Source organism: Pagrus pagrus, assembly GCF_965226575.1.
Source record: "Pagrus pagrus genome assembly, chromosome: 11".
In the NCBI taxonomy this organism is placed as follows: domain Eukaryota; kingdom Metazoa; phylum Chordata; class Actinopteri; order Spariformes; family Sparidae; genus Pagrus; species Pagrus pagrus.
The window spans coordinates 2,843,228-2,863,795 of record NC_140195.1 but is presented as its reverse complement, the minus strand read 5'-3'; the positions used below and the strand labels follow the sequence as shown (position 1 = coordinate 2,863,795).

General features: G+C 44.5%; 1 protein-coding gene across 1 annotated transcript in view; it reads left to right on the top strand.

Annotated features, from left to right (window-relative positions):
* The window catches only part of LOC311265865 (cryptochrome-1-like), a 29,039-nt gene extending 11,909 nt beyond the window's left edge, over positions 1 to 17,130 (top strand). The window contains exons 3-15 of the mRNA XM_084367945.1: positions 925 to 1,033; positions 1,134 to 1,276; positions 1,476 to 1,660; positions 3,475 to 3,563; positions 3,656 to 3,796; positions 5,042 to 5,353; positions 5,529 to 5,680; positions 9,001 to 9,203; positions 9,900 to 10,013; positions 10,150 to 10,311; positions 11,121 to 11,201; positions 11,433 to 11,554; positions 13,028 to 17,130. Of these exons, the coding sequence (XP_084224071.1) occupies positions 925 to 1,033; positions 1,134 to 1,276; positions 1,476 to 1,660; positions 3,475 to 3,563; positions 3,656 to 3,796; positions 5,042 to 5,353; positions 5,529 to 5,680; positions 9,001 to 9,203; positions 9,900 to 10,013; positions 10,150 to 10,311; positions 11,121 to 11,201; positions 11,433 to 11,554; positions 13,028 to 13,036 (1,822 nt within the window). The 3' untranslated portion in view covers positions 13,037 to 17,130. The remainder of the gene's footprint in view (positions 1 to 924; positions 1,034 to 1,133; positions 1,277 to 1,475; positions 1,661 to 3,474; positions 3,564 to 3,655; positions 3,797 to 5,041; positions 5,354 to 5,528; positions 5,681 to 9,000; positions 9,204 to 9,899; positions 10,014 to 10,149; positions 10,312 to 11,120; positions 11,202 to 11,432; positions 11,555 to 13,027) is intronic.
* Positions 17,131 to 20,568: the final 3,438 nt, after the last annotated feature.

The following is a 20,568-nucleotide window of genomic DNA, read 5'->3' as shown; positions in this document are numbered from 1 at the left end:
GACGAGTCTTCGTTTTCATCTTCGCCTTTCAGTTGCCGCTCGGCGCATCAGGAAATGCCGTCAGCCTCGTCTGTCAGCATCTCAAACGCCTCTTTAAAACAGTTCCTGACTGACAGCTGTGATTGGTCCGTTAGGAGAACAGATGGGCACGTGCGTCACAAATGGCCTTCAAGCAATCCTTCAGAGGCAGAAAACACCAAAAACATTTAAGTTTGTAGTGGTTCGTATCCCCCCCCCTGCCCCGCGTGTCTGAACACAGGCTCATATCCTCTTGTTCTATAAAGGTCATCGTCCTCTGTTGAATCCTTCATTTCCATATTCATTATGGATATCAGGGCTGTTAATTAGCATCAAGGATAAGTTTCATTCAAATAGGCAAATGAGATTGTAATCCGGCTCTGGATGGACTGTATTTGATGCATTTTTTTTTTTTGCTGTCATTGTTCTCATCAGACAGTGTCATCACATGTCTGCTTCAGAAGGACAAACATGATTCACTGAAAATAAAACACAAGTTCAGGGTTTGAACTAATTAAAATGCTAATGTGCAGCACGCTTTAAAGTACTTCCGTCATCGAGTTACTGAACACAACACATCGAATGATGGACTGTCTTATTTATTTATTTTTTTCTGAAACGATGATCTGTGAAAGCTTCAAACGTGTGTCTGACACCGAGGGAAATAAGTTCTCTCTGGGTAGTCTAATGCGTCATGATGACCAAGACACACAGACATACTTTTATCTCAGGGTATTGGATAACTTTTTTAGTTGTCAAAGCTTTTTACAGCGTGACGTCAAACATCTAAGCCCCCCAGAAAAATACTTGATAGATAACTTCAGAGGAAAAACGCATCAAAGCGAAGGATCAGACGATCGGTAATGAATGTTTTCTTCTCTTCCCTTCTTTGTGTTCCCTCTTCAGGTTTCTCCTCCAGTGTTTAGAGGATCTGGACGCCAGCCTTCGAAAGCTCAACTCTCGCCTTTTCGTCATCAGAGGCCAACCAGCCAACGTGTTCCCACGGCTCTTTAAGGTCGGTGCCAGGAGCAAACAGAAACAGCTTTGATCAACCATCAAAGAAGCATTTAAAAGACGTCACCTTGAACTCTTTATTTCTGTCTCTTGTGGTTCAGGAGTGGAAGATCTCTCGGCTGACCTTTGAGTATGACTCAGAGCCTTTTGGGAAGGAGAGAGATGCTGCCATCAAGAAGCTAGCCATGGAGGCAGGCGTGGAGGTCATTGTCAAGATATCGCACACCCTCTACGACCTGGACAAGTAAGGAAGATACAAACACACACACAGGCATGGAAACACTCTAGATTTAAAGGGGCACTATGTAGTTTTGGAGAGGAAATTCAAACTCAGAATGTTAATCCATTCAGAGAGAGACAGAAACACACAATCATCCATTGGTCACGGCTGTAGATTGCTTTTTAAAACACTGATTTCGTGACCTTTATTTGCCCCTCCCCAGGATTATAGAGCTGAACGGCGGGCAGCCTCCTCTCACTTACAAGCGTTTCCAGACCCTGATCAGTCGACTCGATCCTCCTGAGATGCCCGTGGAGACGCTGTCGGACTCCTTGATGGGTCGCTGTGTGACCCCCATCTCTGAGGACCACGGGGACAAGTACGGGGTCCCGTCCCTGGAGGAGCTGGGTGAGAAACCAAACACACACTCCTGCACTTAGATTAGCACTGGGTAGCACTAGCTATGTGTCATTTATCTCCTAAGTTGAGGTGTAGACCTCACACTAGAGGCACCAGCACCACTTTGTAAAGACGTTCGTAAATACTAAAACCATTTTAATTTTTTTGACATGTCTTTATCGCAGCAGCAGTCCTTACAAGCACCACCAGAACCTCTTGGTTGTCCTCAACCTTAGAGGACGAGATAAAAAATATATATTGTGCTACATTCAGGCCAGATTTATAAAATACTCTGTTCAATTTTGTCTCAGTCGAGGACAAATATGTATAAATAAAACACAAACCCTAATATTTTTCCCACAGAGTCCCAAAAATTGATATTTTATCTTTTAATCTGTAATTAATTCCCACATGATGCATTACTCAGATAAAACATATCACCTAACAGGACTTTTTGGCTCCATAAGATGATCCATAAGATTTAAACAAAATTAAAATCCCTTCTTAATGAAGGTGTGTGTTCATTAACCCCACTTAAACAGTCAGTCCAGTTTCTCTATTTAAAGGTAAATCTCCTCTCAAGCCTCCCTATTGGATTAGTCAGGTGACACGTCCACGTTCTTGGCATCCAGATGTCTGGTTTTCCATTCATGAAAGGTTACAGTCTATTCATACATGCACTGTACCTGCCATCTGCCCCCTACACCCGTGCACCTGCTATTTCACTTATAAATAAATGTTAAGTCTTTTTAAACCGTCAGTGCAGATGTCTGGTTTTCTCTCTGTTAAGGCTTATTTCCATACAAGCTGCTGTTTGTTCCCTAAATTAACCAGGTAACATGTTTAACCCTCTTACACTCAGTCAGTCAAGATGTCTGGTTCCCATTCACAGAGGGCCAGTTTTTCCATTCATAGCCTTTACAGTGCAGCAGCCATCTGCCGCCCACACCTGCACACAGCGTCCCTCGTGGAACTATCTGGGTCACCTGCTGAGAGCCGTCGCTTTAAGAAATCCTGTCCAGTTTTACCAGAAAGTGTGATTAAGATGGCGAAGAGCACCAAACAGTCTAATTGACAGATGCATGGAGCCAGTCCCAATGTTGCTTGTATCACGAATCAGATCTATCTTAAAAAACAAGAAAGACAAAACAGCCCCGACAGCGTACGTTGTTTCATTTGTTTCAGTGGTTCCCGGCAAAGTCCTCGCTTCCAACAGGAAAAAATCTGAGTCGGCATGATGCTTATCAATCAGGCTGGATCGTAAAGCAGATTGTCACAGTGAATCTCTGCTCGAACGGAAGCATCTATGTCACCCTGCAGTCATAGCATTGCACAGTCAGAGCTTGAGATCATAAATTCCTGTGGTTCCCACTTGGGTCACCTGCTGAGAGCCGTCGCTTAAGAAATCCCGTCCAGTTTTACCAGAAAGTGTGATTCAGATAGTGAGGAGGAATATGAATACATCAGGTACAATCCGAAAGTTTAGTTGATTTCTACGTCTCAAATCTGCTCAGTGATTTATGACATGTTAGAAACGGTGTGTTTACTTCATTTTGTTACTGAAAAACTATTTTTTTACAAACTTCTTGAACACCAAACAGTCTTATTGAGTCTTATCGCCCTTATTTGTCCATGTGCATGTTTAAACTGAGCTGAAAAGAGAGAGTTCACCAACTTAGTCGCACACAGATGTCATGGAAACATGTTAGTAGTGTCTGGTCATAATTTGTGGGAACATGATGTATTATGACATCCAACAAAGAAGTGTAACACTGTTTGTAAACTAAAGAGGTGATTCACTGTTTTCACTGCCTGATTCACAGGCTTCGACATCGAGGGCCTGCCAACAGCCGTGTGGCCGGGAGGAGAGACGGAGGCTCTGACCAGGATAGAGCGCCATCTGGAGAGAAAAGTGAGTACTGCACCTGGGACACCTACAACTCTCCTCTCTTTATTCAAAATGAGAAAATGTGTCTATGTCATCCCCTCTCTGTCTTTTTTCAGGCCTGGGTGGCTAATTTCGAGCGCCCCAGGATGAACGCCAACTCGCTGCTAGCCAGCCCGACAGGCCTCAGCCCGTACCTGCGCTTCGGCTGCCTCTCCTGTCGCCTTTTCTACTTCAAGCTCACTGACCTCTACCGAAAGGTTTGTAATTCACTGGATTTAAAACAAGTTTAAAAACTAATACTTTAAACAAGGGCTTCAATCAATGCAAAGCTGCATTATTCATTTTCGTCTTTGTTTAGTGAATCATTAGGGACCTAATTGACTTGGGAGAAGGACTTTCATTTGCCATATGAACTTGTGTTCATGTTTATTGAGCTTCAGTTACTTAGATTAGGCTTTTTAAATATGCTGTAGAGTAGCAGAAGATGATTTTGGTTTGTCGTGGGCCCACACATGATTGGCTGTTGTCCGATTGTCTGAATATAAAGTCAATCTGTTGCCGGGACAAAAGTTGATGGTCTGCACACTTTTTATGACATAATTTTTAAACTTTAGGCTTACGAAGGATCAAGCAAAAAAAACACTCAAGAAATAAGTTAAACGTCGACCTTAAAAGTTCAATCTTGACTTCGGAAATCTTGTTTTTAGTTTGGTTAAATCTTTTTTACAATCAAAGACAAATAAACTTGTGAGGAACAAACTGCCTTACAAAATAATATTTTTTTTTTATGGATGGACTGGAGCTGTTTTTGTAAGAAAGATGTTTAATGTGTTTTTGAAACTTGAGTTGTAACAAGTGTGCGCTGCAGACGACGGCTTTGCTCGTATCACGAAATCAGATCAATCTCAAAAAACAAGAAAGACAAAACAACCACCAGCGTACGTGGTTAAATTTGTTACTTGTGGTTCCAGACAGATTTTTTTTCTTCTGGAAGTGAAGACTTTTGAGTCAGCATGATGAGTACCAAACCAGCTGGATTGTTAACAGATTATCACAGTTAATCTCTGCTTGAATAGAAGTTATAAAAAAGCATCCGTCACCCTCCAGTCAAAGCATTGCACAATCGGAGCTTGAGATCATAAACTCCTGTGATTCCCGCTGAGTCATTTCACCTGAGAAGGAATGTTGAGCGTAACCTTTTTACCTCTGAGGAGAACAGCCAGCTGTTGTGTGGCAGTACTGTTTTGTTTTGTGTACAACGGGAAAGGAATGTAAAGAATTCACGTTATGTGTACTTGCGTGCCTAAAATGATTAAGACACTAAAGCCTGAGTTAATATGAATGCCTCTGTTTGAAATGCTACTTCATTAAACTTCACATCTCACAGCTCAGCCAGCATGCTTGTAAGACAAAATATTACCAAATTTGACTAATAATCCTGTCTGGGAAGGCCTCCCATAGCGCTTCTTATCCTGTAATCTTGCTGTGTTGTGTTTATCCAGGTGAAAAAGAACAGCTCCCCGCCGCTCTCTCTGTACGGCCAGTTACTGTGGCGGGAGTTCTTCTACACCGCGGCGACCAACAACCCGCGTTTCGACAAGATGGAGGGGAACCCCATCTGCGTCCGCATCCCCTGGGACAAAAATATGGAAGCGCTCGCCAAGTGGGCCGAAGCTAAGACTGGTTTCCCCTGGATAGACGCCATAATGACTCAGCTAAGGCAGGAGGGCTGGATCCATCACTTGGCCAGGCATGCGGTGGCCTGCTTCCTCACCAGGGGCGACCTGTGGATCAGCTGGGAGGAAGGGATGAAGGTGAGGACGCAGGAAGTTACAGTTGCCAGGCTCCGTTTTGTGTTGTGCAAGTGAAATAGGATCTTGAATCTGAGGGAGTTAGGCTTGAAACAGTCCTTGAATCTGATGCCTGAGAAGCTGTGGGAGCACCTGTGAAATCCTAACGTCTCGGTTATCTTCTGTCTTTGCGTCGCAGGTCTTTGAAGAGTTGCTTCTAGATGCAGACTGGAGCGTGAACGCAGGCAGCTGGATGTGGCTGTCCTGCAGTTCATTTTTCCAGCAGTTTTTCCACTGCTACTGCCCGGTGGGCTTCGGCAGGCGCACCGACCCCAACGGGGACTTCATTAGGTGGGTACCTTTCCTGGCATCGCCCATTGGTGCCATCTGCTGATCCCCTTTCCTCCCTCCGTCTCTCCTACAGTACACTTATACAGGGATACACTGAAGCACTGAGAGAGCAGGGAGGAGCTCACACACACAGAACCAGACTAAATGAATGCAGGTCCAGAGTGAAAAGGAGCTTTAACAATTAATTTTACATGAGAAACATTTGAGGCTTGAGGTTGTTTTAAAGTTACTTACGTCTGATCTCTATGTAGTTATCAGGCGTTACATATCAGTAATATTTAATAATGCTATTGTGGGTATCATGTCATAGATCAATGGTTATCTCCTACACTTAATGATCTATATATTAGGATTTAGCACAAATAGCCATGTCCTCGTTTGTACGCACACACACATACACACTCACAGGTTTAGCAGAGAGAGGTGGAGGGATAAAGGGGGTCCCCCATCCAGATCTCTGGGTAAGTGAATGAAGGAGAAACATCTTCCTCTCCTCTTTTTTTTTTTATTTGTTGCCCGTTGGTCTTTTTTCCTTTTCTGTTAAAACTTCAGCACTTTAGTTTTTTGGAATCAGGCATGTCTTTTTGTAATAATTTGTAGTGTTCACAGTGTACGTCTTTGCGTGACTTTTTAATTGTTTGTGTGTCCCTCTGGTGATTGTGTACGCGTGCGTCTCTTTAGTTTCATATATTTGCAGTAACTGTTGCCACCAGATGATTTTTTTTTACTGCAAAGGCGTAGATGAACTCTTCTCTTTTCTCTGGATGTGGCTCTGTGTTTGTGTTTTGGCTCATCTGTTTTTTGGGGGGGATTGGGGGAAAAGTTCAGCTATCCCTCACCTCTTCGTAGATTGTAGCTGTTTGCTTTTAAGATGATTGGCCGTTCTCACGCCCCCCCCCCCCTCCCCCCGCCATCCAGGCGCAGCCGGGCTGCCAGCCAGGGCTGCCCTGGGTGGAAGACGGGGATCGAGTTGAGAAATCGGTAGTCGTTTTGTTTTTTACTTACCCGTGCCACCCTGGGGGACGGGACTTTGCTCGCGCCCCAGCGGCACCCTCTGGGCAGGTTTGTAACTCGGTAGCGTCTCATTTCGTTAAAAGGGATTCTGACCGCTTGGTATGGAAATGCAAACGCCTTGCTTGCATTCGTTAGGTAGGGGACTATGAAGCATTCCCCAGAGGGTAGTGAGGAGAGGCGTTGGGCCAGCTGCACTCGTTATCTGTGCTGTGCCACGCGAGCCGGTCCATTGTCCAGACGCTGGGCAAAGTCCCTCATCCGACCCTTTGTGAAATGTTCAGTGGTGCCCTGCTTATGTGAATGCAGCCGTGCCGGTTCAGGTGGACCTGGAGCAGTGGCTGGTAAATACAGGCCCTGAGAGAGACACACACACACACACACACACACAACACATATGCTGATACCGATATATCTGTGATTGGCAAATATCGGCCGATAATATCAGCAAACCGATTTATCAGTCGGGCTCTAATGTATTGCCATACAGTCGCATCCGAATGCACCACCTCTCACACACACACACCTACGTGTACACTCCACATCACCTACACTCACCACACGCTCCTGATGCACCACCCTCTGTCCTCCGTAGGACCGCTTGCGACTGGCATGTTGCGGGTCTTCCTGGCAAAAGGGTTGTCGTCCCTTTTAGTGAAATGAGGGGGCCCCCTAGTGGACAAGCCCAGAGTGTGGCGCTGTGGTTGTGGGAGGGGACAGTCAGTCAGAACACTTAAAAGACAACCACCACAGTCTGAGGGACAAGGGGAGCAGCCATGAGCTCTTTCCTCAGTCCACCACTGTCTGATCATGAAGGGAGGGAGGTGGGGGGAAGGTTGGAGGGAGGTTGGGGGGCCTGGAGCTGTGAGGTATAATGGAAGACTTCTGTCATCGACTACAAGCTTTCAGTGTTATTTTAAGTAGAGATTTAGCTTTAGCTTTCTTTTTTGTCAGACTTGCATGAAGTGAGGACACAGGGATGTGCACGCTGAGCTTTTTTTAATTAAACCTGTAACTTTTCTTAAGTGGACTTTTTTTTTTTTTTAACCACCGCTGCTCTCGATCGGTACCTGATCGAATGGCCGACAGAGGAAGAAATCAAAGATATATTTTCCAGTGCTAAGAAAGGAAAGAAGAACCGGACCTCTCGATGGCAGAACTTTTCCACTATACACCTGCTCTAGTCGGGGTTGGTGGGAGGGTGGGGTGGGGGTCAATACACTCTGCTTTCTAACCGCGTGTCACAGTAGACGTCTCCTAGCATCATCGGTCCAATCGGCAGTGATCTCTCTCTAGCGACGGGGCGATCTCCGTAGCAAGCGGAGCGCCGTCCGTCGTCGTGTGTGCGTCCACAAGGCCGCACCGCACCCGCCCCCACCCTCTCTGTGCCTCCCAGCGCCGCACTGTGCCGCTTTCCACAGCTCCACTCGCCCCCCTCCTCTGTCCTGTCTGTCACCCCTCCTCGGACTCGGTAAGGTCGGACCAAGTGCCAGTAGGTAGGTGACCTCTCTTTGTCACACGGAGCAAATCCACGACAGCCCAAGGGAATAAAACAAAACAAACTTCAGCAGGTTGGAATGGTACTCTGAGATGTTGACTTCTCTTTCTTGGTGTAGTCAGTGTTTTATTGGCTTCACCTCTTGGAGGATCATACTTTTGGTCTGCGGTGTGGCTGCTATCACACCAGCTTACAGTAACTGTTGTTCGGGAAAACACAGCCCCTCGTTTTTCTACCACGTTGTGAACTTATAGGCCTCATTGTGCACTGTGATGCTAACTCACCTCAGTGCCAGAATCTACAAAAGTCCACATGACTCTGTACTCATACTCTCATGTACTGTAGCCATACTGTGCAGTGTTGTGGTTGTTTGTAGCTTTCATTTTGTAGCAGCTATTTTTCCATAATACTTGTAAGCATGCAAGTGCTGAAGAACCAGCATGCTCTTATCAGTTACAGAACATACAGAGCCGGTAAGCTGAAACTCAAATGATGATCTCAGTAAGAGAAAAACACATAAAGATATATTTATGGTTTTTGATGAAATAACAAAAATACAGCTGTATTGCATTTCAAATAACACTTTTAAGATTAGTACCATACCTTTTTTCAGCATTTGAATTTGTAGAAACACAGTTCCAGCTTTTTTCCAGTAATATTTTTCACTTTTTTTGCAACTACTGTGAGATGTTTTTTTTTCCTGACCTGTTTTTCTTGTATCTCTGCATCGCTCCCCCCCCGAATTACTCTGTAATCTTCCCTTGTCGTCTCGACATAAGCTGGCAAATCTAATGTCTCCCTGTGCTTCCAGACGATACTTACCTATCCTCCGAGGTTTCCCCGCTAAGTACATCTACGACCCGTGGAACGCTCCGGAGTCCGTGCAGGCGGCCGCCAAGTGCATAATCGGCGTCCATTACCCAAAGCCCATGGTGCACCACGCAGAGGCGAGTCGGCTCAACATCGAGAGGATGAAGCAGATCTACCAGCAACTAAGCCGATACAGGGGACTAGGTAAGAGACCAGTACATTCAGACTAAACTTCAAATGATTCCTTCCTTTTTAAAGGTGCCTGTGTTGAATTGTCTTGTCAACAAAATGGTTTACGTTCAGTATGACTCGCCAAAACGAGCGTCTTGGCGTGTCATTGCAACCTGTTGATCCGTGGATAGAACTGACTGTCGCTCCACCCGCGATGTGTGGATCCACAAGTATGTCAGTTGGTTTGGTAAAACACAAATACTTGGCATGATGGTGTAAGTTGCTTCACCGTGTATATTATGATAACGCCCTTAAAAACTTGGCGGATGATTGGACAAACCAACGGTCTGTCTATCATGGGCTACCTTCAACCAATCAGATCTATGGTCTCGGAGCGTTACCACCAGTGGAGCCAGTTGGTGAACCAACAAGCCATCGCTGTGCTTCTTTGCTGCTCTTTCCATGAAATAATCTTCTCCGATAGATAGAACTGATGCTATAGTAGTTACACTAACCACTTGAGAAGCCGCCATCGTTGTCACCCCTCTCGCTGATTTGACGTAGAAACCTCACCTTTAGCTGCCACTTGTTCCTCAAAGGATGCTGATTGGTCGATTCACAATGCTTCCGCCACAAGCGCACAACATAAACCACTTGTTCCCATGCAGGACAACGAGTACTGTCAAACGGCCGGAAAAATGAATGTGCATATTTGTTTGTGTCTTTCAGGCCTGCTGGCATCGGTGCCGTCCACCAATGGCAACGGGAATGGAGGAATGATGGCCTACTCTCCTGGAGAGCAGCAGCCAGGGACCAACAACAACAACAACAACAACTCACATTGTGAGTCAGTGGTATAATAGTCAAGATGTTGTTGTGTTGGTGTTTCAGCCACGTTCTTGTAATAATATTGTTCATATAAACGATGTGGTAAATCTGCCCATGGCAGTCAGTCACGTGCATCCATCTGTCCTTTCAGTGCCTGGAGTGTCGGGGAGCTCTGTTGCAACAGGTAACGGCAGCGGGAGCATCCTACTTAACTTTGACACCAAAGAACAGACCCAGTCGAGCAGTGCTGCACAGCAACAGCAGCAGCAACAACGACTGCATCCGCCACCGCAACAACAGCAGCAACAGCATGGTAGGTCATCCCCCGACACGGACAGTTCCTGTTGGCAAAGACACAACTGAAGCAATTGTCCTTTACATGACACTGTGTGTGTGTGTGTTGACTGGACACTATGTAGAACAAACTGTAACTTACACTACCGTCTGCTGAAAATAAATCAAAAGAAACTTCTGTATTTGGGATTTTTAGTCGCCTTTTCTCCCATTATAATGACCTCGTAATGAACCGTATCTTCTATGTACCGTTAAAGCTGCACGTCCACTGAATTACTTTCAGTATGCTACCCTTTGAACCCTTGAAAATGAAACAGGGGGTTGTTTGTTACTGGTCGGCTTCGGGGTACTGCTTTTCACTTTTCCAGCAGCTCGGAAAAAAACAAGACGTGAAGTCTAGACTCAAAGAAACAGCCAGATTGAAACCATGTAGAAACTGCTTCCCTTTTTTGTTCCTCTGCTCCGCTCGCATTCACCATTTCTTTTCATCTCGTTATTACAACAAGGAAACTAGCTTTGCTTGAGAAAAGACTACAAGACACAAGATAAAAAAAACGATAAGAAAACTCTACGTCAGCGAGCAGACAACGAGACGACTCTGTTTGTTTTCGACTGACCAATCAGTGGTCAGCATTTTTTTTAACTCCGCCTTCTGGTATCGGATCAGTGTGCGAGGTACCTCAACAGAAGGATGAGGGAAAAAATGGACGGCACAGAACAGTCCTTTTGGTAGCGTCCACAACTTTTGACAATGGAAACATAAAAATAACCAAGGTGTAATGAACTGAACACAAACGTCAAAGTGTCTGTTTGATTTGTGTGTTGCAGGATACCACTCAGTGCCAGACGCCAGCCAGACCATCACCAGCAGCTTACACTACCACGAGTTCGCTGTGCCTCAACACCCAGGTAGGAAACATGTGTGACACACTGTTTGTTTTTGGGAACAATAAATCTTTGCACATTATAATTTTAGCGTCATTTCTAAAACAAAACTCCAAACAGAGATATCCAGGTCCCGTCCAGTGTGTATGAATTATGCCACAAGAGGGCGACTCCCTTCCTCCCCACCTGCATCAGCTGATCGTGTGTTTCACATAGTGATGAGGTTTTTTCTCTTCTCTCTGCCGGGACATCCAGGACTCCTTCTGCACTCCAGAGGTATCACAGGAAAGAGGGAGCGCGAGTCGGAACGTGACAGCTCGGGGGAGAAAGACCCGGCGTCCTGCTCCATCAACAAGATGCCGAGGCAGAGTGCAGGGGTTAGTTTCTGTCAACCGCCATCTTTCTCATCAAACTGTTGACACAGATGAAGATATTCACTCAGTTGCAAATGTATTAGGTACAACTCGCTAAAACCAAAGTCACACTTTCTGTAGAAGTTCAGATACTTTGTGTAAAAACAGAAGTACTGATTCACCTTCTTTACTCCAGTAAAAGTAATCGAGTACAGGCTCTGACATGTACTCAGAGTATCAGAGTAAAAAGTCTCCCTCTGAAGGACATTTGTGGTCAAAGCTAACTGAAGCTCACGTCATATTAATATAATTCAAAGACTATTAAAGTTAAAGGTAGAGTCAGTAGGATTTGTCCCAGCTGTTCCTGAACGCACCACAAAGATAGTTGATTGTTGAGTCTCATTCCCAGGACGTCAAATAGCCACATGTTGGGTTGGTAGAGCCATCGCCATCTTCTCCACAGATGAAAGGTGTTATAGCTCTCCTCACATGATCTCGCTGTCTCACAAGGTTGACGACTAAATTAATTAATGGGAATCACTGGTGCAGATTGATACGTGGCTCTCCTGTCGGTGTTACACAGTGCGCTTGAATCAACATGTTTCTAACAACGGCCCAAACTGAACATTATCAGCTTCATTAGGATTTACTGCAGGAATGTTTGAGTTTCAGCACATTGGACCTAATAAACCGGCAGCTGAGTGTAAACTACGACTCATACATTTATCTAACTGTCAGGTTTTTTTGACATATTTTCGTTGCATTAGACCTTTTGTGAGCAGTGCTGCAAATCAATGGGGGAATTTTATATCAATGCGATTAAGTACTTCCTGTTAGCTCCTGCTGTCTGCTGGGTTGGTATTTTATGTACGTAATACTCGACTATAATAGATACAGCAACTCATTGTTTGGGTAATTGCTCAAAATTAGACCTTAATAAGACGATCGTTGACAGCAAATGGAATAAAATGGCTGTTCTTCCAAGGAATGATCACAGGGGAATAGGTCAGGTGCGCATCCCTCTGCACCATGACATTTATCAACCCACCATGTACGCATCATTATGAATTATAAATGCGATTGTTGGGGTAACCCACTTTTAAATTTCCAGCGGCGAGTGTTTAAAGTTAGACTGACAACAGATGTTTATTATTAATCCTTCACACTACCTTTGACATGGCAAACAAAGGGAGCCTGTTTGGGTGAGTGACGTCTCTCTGCTCCCACCTCAAAGTAAATATTTTTTTTTATCACCAGACAGTTTATTGGCAGCAGAGATATGTAAATGTCAGCCTGTCATGAAGTTGCCATGCTCACAAATAAACTAACTATGCAAAACAATGGTATCAAGGTAAGCATAGGAAACACGGGAGAAGTCACAGCTCCCCGGGTGCTTCCGTTTATCCGCTCTTGCAGCGAAGAATTAAAATGTTTTTTTCTGCCACATGTGCGAGGTTGTTTCTGTAAAATCACGGTCTTTTCTTCTCTTCCTTGCAGACCACCTAGAGCCAGCAGACCTGAGACCGTCTGAATGCATATTAGAGTCACAACTCGGCCAGTGGTAAGAGAGGAAAATCCCGACGTCGCCACCTGTCCTCCAAACACACGCAGCTCCAGACGTGACTGCCTCCTCTACAAACACCTTGCATCTCAACCTGCTCTGTCTTTACCGTCAGAAATCCCAATAGGTGTGAACACAAAGGTGAAAATGTGATTGACGGCTCGGCCCTCTGCGTCACAGTTTCCTATTGTCATGAGCAGACAGGTGTAACCACCTCAGAGGAATGTGCAAACAAACGAAATGCCTCAAACTTACAGCTCGGCAGATTCTTTGTAACTGCCACCAGCCAGTATTTACTGTATGAACTCTTGAGCAGCTATAAAATGGAAGTAATTGAATATGCAGTTTTTTTAAAAGCTGCAAACGCAACTCTAGGAATCACCGTGTCTGCCCTTGCATACAGTAAAGTAAGACCAGGCTGATTACGTCAGGCTTTACGGAGAGGTTTTTTGTACTTTTACTACAGCTTTGTAGTATGTACATCCTAACGTGCTGCATCCCAGGAAAACACCATGCTGACGGCTCAGTCGCACTCTAGGAACATGTTTTGTAACAAATGTAATATTTATATCGATATTTTTATGTTTGTTCCTCGTTGTAAAATTGTAAATAAGGTAATTAGATTTTTAACAGACTATTTTATCCCAGAAGATAAGGAAGGTGCACATCCACACATGACGGACGGGTTTTTATTCATCTTCAAACACGTGTATTTAAGCCTGATTTCAGCAGGAAGAACCGGCAGGTCGTCTCAGCGAGTATTTCTCCGCTTCTGTCCGACTAGTTTGCTTGTAAATATGACGTTCTTCAGGCACTGGAGGTTCAAGTTAGTGAGCGAGCATGAGCGCCACCTTTTTTTAACACAAATCTGACTATTTACTGTTGGTGTCATGGGAGCGTCCACTGCCTGGTTAGCTTACGCCATCACTTGATTTGTATCGGCAGCTAAAAGCAGCGATTCGTACAGATTTTCTGACTTTATTTAAGACAATATCAAGGATAACGAACAGCCACATCGGTGTCGGCTGTTGGTTTTTAAAAACATGTTTACAGTGTGTTACTGTAGATTAATTAGGAGATGTAAAACTGCAGCCTTTTTAGATTGTGGCGGTTTGGGTGAAAGATTTATTATGTAGCTTCCTTTGTGGTTTCTGCGTGAGAAGTGTCATTTCCAGGAATCTTATCAAAGTGTCTTTACTTTGTCATCCCATCGTTGTCTCACCACACCCTTAATCACGTACAGATCATGTCTGTGGTTTCGCACCTGTGGAACATTTATTAGTTGTTGTGACATGGATTTGTCACTGAATGGAAAATTTTTCTTTTCTCTCAGCTCACAGCTGTTTACCATCAGAGCTCAGACGATCCTTGTACAATGTTTTTGATTTGACTTCGCCCTTCAAAAGTCAGTCACATTTTCACCTTTCTGTTTCCTCCCTCCACACAAATCTTCATCGTTTCTTAAAGAAACGACTCAGAAACATATTACGCCTGTTCGACATCAAGAGACAAAAATGACTTTGGAGTATCTCTGAGGCTTTCTGTGTTGTTGGAAAATTGTGAACTTTTTTGCTGTGCAACATGTTCAAGAACCAAAAAAAAAAATGTTTGTTTGGGAGAGGATGTGTTTGAGGTAACTTCTGTGAAATACCAGAGGACGGAGAACACGGGCAGTTGGGTGCAAACTTCCTCTTGATTTCTTTTTAAATCATGTTTTTGTTATTTTTTTGTTTACCAACCAGAACAGAAACAAAAACCAAAATGACACATGACCGGACATCCTTTATGTTCTTGATTAATATAAATCAAGTAACATAACCAATATCAGCAAAGACGGCGACGAAACAACACTAAAACAACAACAACCACCAAAAAGAGGAGAGAAATAAACGAGAATAAAGAGGAGGTACAGCCAGCAGTCGCGACCGGAAGTTCATAATGACATCATGACAGCTATCACACGAGACGCGGTGCAAACTCTTCTCAAAGGTGTAACATTTTTCTAAGATTTCTTATAAAAAAAAACCAAAAACAAAAAAGGAGGAAAAAAATAAAAAGTTGAGTCGACACAATAAAAGACAGGTGACAGCGTCTGATCCAAATGAGCCTAATTCTGTGAGCAAAACAGAAACCTCGACATTCCTCAGAAACAAGTGTAACCTCCTGCTACTGTACAAGGAGTTCGATATACGATGTAGATGTGTGGCTTCACGCCACATTTTGCGACCCGGACGTATCGGAGAGGCCTGTATGACGAAGCAAGATTTAAAAAATGACATCATTGTTGATAGGAGATCCTCTGCATGGATCAGGAGTCTTTAGAAATATTTCATTTATTTTCTTGTTGTCTGCAAACGACGTGGAAGCCATTTGATTGTGCTTTTTGTACACCGATATCATCCTACAACAGAGACTAACCGAAGCACTATGACCTCTATGAAAGCACCGCTTTTTATATTTAATTTATTTTTATTTGCTTGCAAGTGACACCGCTGCTGTTGCAGCTGAGGGACTGAGGCTAAAACTGTCAGCGATGTTCGAAGCCTGCTAACTTACGCATTTGCATTATTTCTGTCAGCTGTCAGTTCAGTCCTGCATTTCAGTTAATAGTTTGCGCTTGGTCTGTAAAAATACGCCCCTTTTTTTTCACATTTGCGATCGAGTGATTGCGATTGTTAGAGTTAGTGAAGCCAGATAACAGAAAATAAACCCTGTATGTTTCCAACTTGCGTCGTAGTACAGGCCTCGTAACGCCTCCCGCCGCAGAAACGCCAAAATGTGATCCATCGGCTAAAAGCAAACGAATACGAGAAGGGTCGCAAAATGTCGGCTGTAGCGTCGAAATCAGAGGATTGTTTAACAGCATTGGAAAAATGAAGCTGGTGTCTTATTTCGGTTCCATCCACCCTCCACTACCTTTTTACTCTGAATGCAGTCGAAGTGAACCAGAGAATGTATGATTCCCCCTGTAAGATGCACCCAGCAGCTCCTCTAGCTGATGTTAATACCCCTACCCCCCCCACACACACACACACACACACACACACACACACACACACACACACACACACACTTTACAGATAATAACACTGCAAATTCTCAAATTAAAAAAAACGAATAAATGGTGTCTGAACCAACAACTCGCACCAGTTTATTCATTCTGATCTCATCTACATTAAAATGTTGACACTTTTACACACACACACACACACACACACCCTTCTGAATGGTTAGACAGGAGAGAAGTCTGCTTTAAAGCCCCAATCTGCTGTCCAGCTTTGTTCAAACGTTGTTAAATCACAATTTTTACTAAAAAAAACAAAAAAACGTGAAAAGTAAATTTTTCTCTGCAAAAATTACAATTTCAGAGCCGCCGCTCACATTGATACTGTAGATTCACCCCAAACTAATGTGAGGTTTCTAGTTTGGGTTTCGCAGAGAGTGACGAATCAAAACATTTGTGCTAAGCCACAAAAAGAAGGCGTATAGGCCCGTATCAGCAGCCAGGTAAAGAGTTTAATACCCGTTTCTGACTGGAGTCCGATTGTTAAATTAATCCTGCAGATTGGGGCTGTAGATTAGCGATGTTGGCCGGCGCTCTCCTGAGAAAAAGTTCTGGTGTCAGTGGAGCCGTGATGACTCGTGTCTGTGTACAGTACTCGATATTTGTTTCATCTGTGATCATAGCCGCCTCGGCTTCAGGAGTAATTTAGAGGGTGGGGGGAGGGGAGGGGAGGGAGAGGGAGATAAAAAGTATTGTAGTGTTTCTGTATAATAATTCTGTATGTTCTCAAGAGGATTTGAACATTGTTAGTTTTTTTTGTATCTTTTATCACTATGGAAAAATATGTTGAACCAAGTTCTTATTCTTGCTTTTGTTTTTGTTTTGTTCTCCCTTCTGTGACACGAAGGTGAAAACAGATGCCATCTATCATCTCTGTAATATAACGCTCTGTCTCTGTCTCTCCTTGTGTTGTGAAAGGCTTTTCTTGCGCTTGATCGAGTTCTTGACAGGAAATAAAAAATTGTTACAACTTGACACCTTTCATTCGTTTTGTCTTCATTTAAGCATTTGTCCGTTAAATTCCTCTGCGCTACACCTGGAAGTTTCCTGAGGCTGAGCGGCGCGTTGAGGTGAGGTGAAGCGGTTCAGAAAAAGAAACCGATATCTTGGAATACTTCAGATCTAGGTCGTGATCAGAGGTGGCAAAAGTCCACACATTCTTTACTCAGATACTTTTTGTGCAGAAAAACAGACTCTGGTAGAAGTAGAAGTACTGAGTCAACTTCTTTACTCCAGTAAATGAGTACAGGCTCTGAAATGTACTCGGTGTATCAAAGTGAAAAGTATCCCTGCAGGGTCTCTGCAGATACGAGCGTGATGTGCACTGATGGGCTGAAATCAGTCTTGTGATGTTGGGAAATAAAATAATCCATAATTCCCCTCAAATGCATCAAACTAAAGTAAAGAGCCTGTTTTTGAAAATGTGAGGAGGAGAAAGTTCAGATATTAGTGTTCAGATGTAGAGAGGGAAAGTCAGAAGTTACTCAAGTAAAGTACTCGCCTTGATACTTCCGACCTCTGCTGGTGATGTAGGAAGGCTTGTCACAAATACAGTAGTAATTGACAGATGTGGTCTGACAAGCACAACCTTGATCAGACTGTCGAACTGGTTTGACTCCACATGAACATGCTGCTTCTTGTGCCACTTATTTAAAGAGAAATATCAATTATGACGCCCAACCACCAATACTGATCGAAACTCAGGCGACAGATGAGGTCCTACAGAGCATCACTGTCGGCTCCCTCTTTCACAATCTTCAATTCTTTGAAATGAACTGTAGGTTGGGAAGCGTAACTCGTGGTGTGTGGGATGAGGAGATCAGTCACACCTGAATTAAAACAGGATGTACTTTTAAACAGGGATGTGCACCTGGGGCAAAAAAAGACTCTTACCTAACTCCAGTGCACCGTTACATTTGGCTTGTATGGACATGGCTCCAGAACAAACTGAACTGGACTTGCTTCTTGACCTTTTTAGGCGAAACACTCACTTGTTTTATTGCTGAGAGTTAGATGAGAAGATCCATACCGCTCACAAATGCCATTCAGAACCAGGGGGCCATTAGCCTAGCTCAGCATTAAGACTGGACGCAAGCCTGCCTCTTTCCAAAGTTCAGAAGTTCAGCCATTTTCTATGTATGAGTAGTCGGCTGGAGCAGCAGCATCTCGGCAGCAGTTAGGAAGAGACTTGATAAACTTAACAAGAAGGCCAGCTCCATCCTGGGATGTCCCTCTTGACCCAGTGCAGGTGGTGGGAGAGAGCAGGATGATGGACAAGCTGTCATCGCTGCTGGTGAAGGAGTCCCACCCCCTGCAGGACACCATCACAGCACTGGGCAGCTCCTTCAGCGATGGACTGATACACCCCAAGTGTGTGAAGGAGAGGTATCGCAGGTCCAAGTGTGTGAAGGAGAGGTGTCGCAGGTCCAAGGGTGTGAAGGAGAGGTATCGCAGGTCCAAGGGTGTGAAGGAGAGGTGTCGCAGGTCCAAGTGTGTGAAGGAGAGGTGTCGCAGGTCCAAGGGTGTGAAGGAGAGGTATCGCAGGTCCAAGGGTGTGAAGGAGAGGTGTCGCAGGTCCAAGTGTGTGAAGGAGAGGTATCACAGGTCCAAGGGTGTGAAGGAGAGGTATCGCAGGTCCAAGGGTGTGAAGGAGAGGTATCGCAGGTCCAAGTGTGTGAAGGAGAGGTATCGCAGGTCCAAGTGTGTGAAGGAGAGGTATCGCAGGTCCAAGTGTGTGAAGGAGAGGTATCGCAGGTCCAAGTGTGTGAAGGAGAGGTATCGCAGGTCCAAGTGTGTGAAGGAGAGGTATCGCAGGTCCAAGTGTGTGAAGGGGAGGTATCACAGGTCCAAGGGTGTGAAGGAGAGGTGTCGCAGGTCCAAGTGTGTGAAGGAGAGGTGTCACAGGTCCAAGGGTGTGAAGGAGAGGTATCGCAGGTCCAAGTGTGTGAAGGGGAGGTATCACAGGTCCAAGGGTGTGAAGGAGAGGTGTCGCAGGTCCAAGTGTGTGAAGGAGAGGTATCGCAGGTCCTTCCTGCTGCTGTCAGACTCTACAACCAGCACTGCTCCCAGTAGACCTCACTGTGCACTGTGCAATAAAAACTACACATAACTCACTTCTCCTTTTGGTTTGCACTAACTGGGCAATTTTCATACTCATATTTATTATTTATTAATAACGCTACACTGCCCACACTGTTTATATTGTACATACTACTTATATACGAGTCTATTTCTATTTCTTACCTTTTTATTATATTGTTTATTTTCTTTATATTGTTTATTGTTAAATTGAACTGTCCTTTTGGGCAATCCCAAAAGTGGTGTTCAACAGTGAAGAACAAAACATGTCAGTATCGTGAACTTGTTTACCACTGAGATTATGTTCTGCAGTAATCCAGTTCAAGAATCCCGCAGGCCTTTTGTCGAGGGGAACATCCGGGGCGATACTAACTTCAGGGCTGGCATGCAAACATGTCATCCCTACACCGCTCTATTCATTCATGCTTATCGGTAATGCTTGGTATCACTGAGATGTGATGACGAGGGTCTTGAGGGGTTTTTCCCGTGCCATAGCGGGACATTTGAACCACTACACCTGAGTAACTCTGCTCTGAGGGTCATGGGGGCACTCGAAACGAGAAAACTGAGACTGTGTTTGAGCCAAAATGTCCTCACTACGATGATTTAAAGCGTAAACAAGGTAATCGTAGAGATTGCACTGCAAGCCCATACACACGACTTCCTGTCAAAATGTCAGCATAACCACAACAGGTTTTTGTTTGTGAGTCAGAGGATGCAAAGCATGTAGCAGCATGTAGCAGTGACAGCCTGGTGAGAGAGGTTAAATTTAGAAACAAAATTACCTCAGCAGTCTGAATCACTCATACACATACAGTATATTGCCAAAAGTATTGGCTCACCTGCCTTGACTCACATATGAACTTGACATGTGAAGTGACATCCCATTCGTAATCCATAGGGTTTAATATGACATAGGTCCACCCTTTGCTATAACAGCTTCAACCCTTCTGGGAAGGCTTTCCACAAGGGTTAGGAGTGTGTTTATGGGAGTTTTTGACCATTCTTCCAGTCTCCGCTTTAATTAATCTCAAAGGTGTTCTATCGGGTTGAGGTCAGGACTCTGTGCGGGCCAGTCAAGTTCATCCACACCAAACTCCCTCATCCACGTCTTTATGGACCTTGCTTTGTGCACTGGTGCACGGTCATGTTGGAACAGGAAGGGGCCATCCCCAAACTGTTCAATTGTCCAAAATCTCTTCGTACGCTGAAGCATCCACAGTTCCTTTCACACGGGGCCAAGCCCAGCTCCTGGAAAACAACCCCACACCGTAATCCCCCCTGCACCAAACTTTACACTCGGCACAATGCAGCCAGACAAGTACCGTTCTCCTG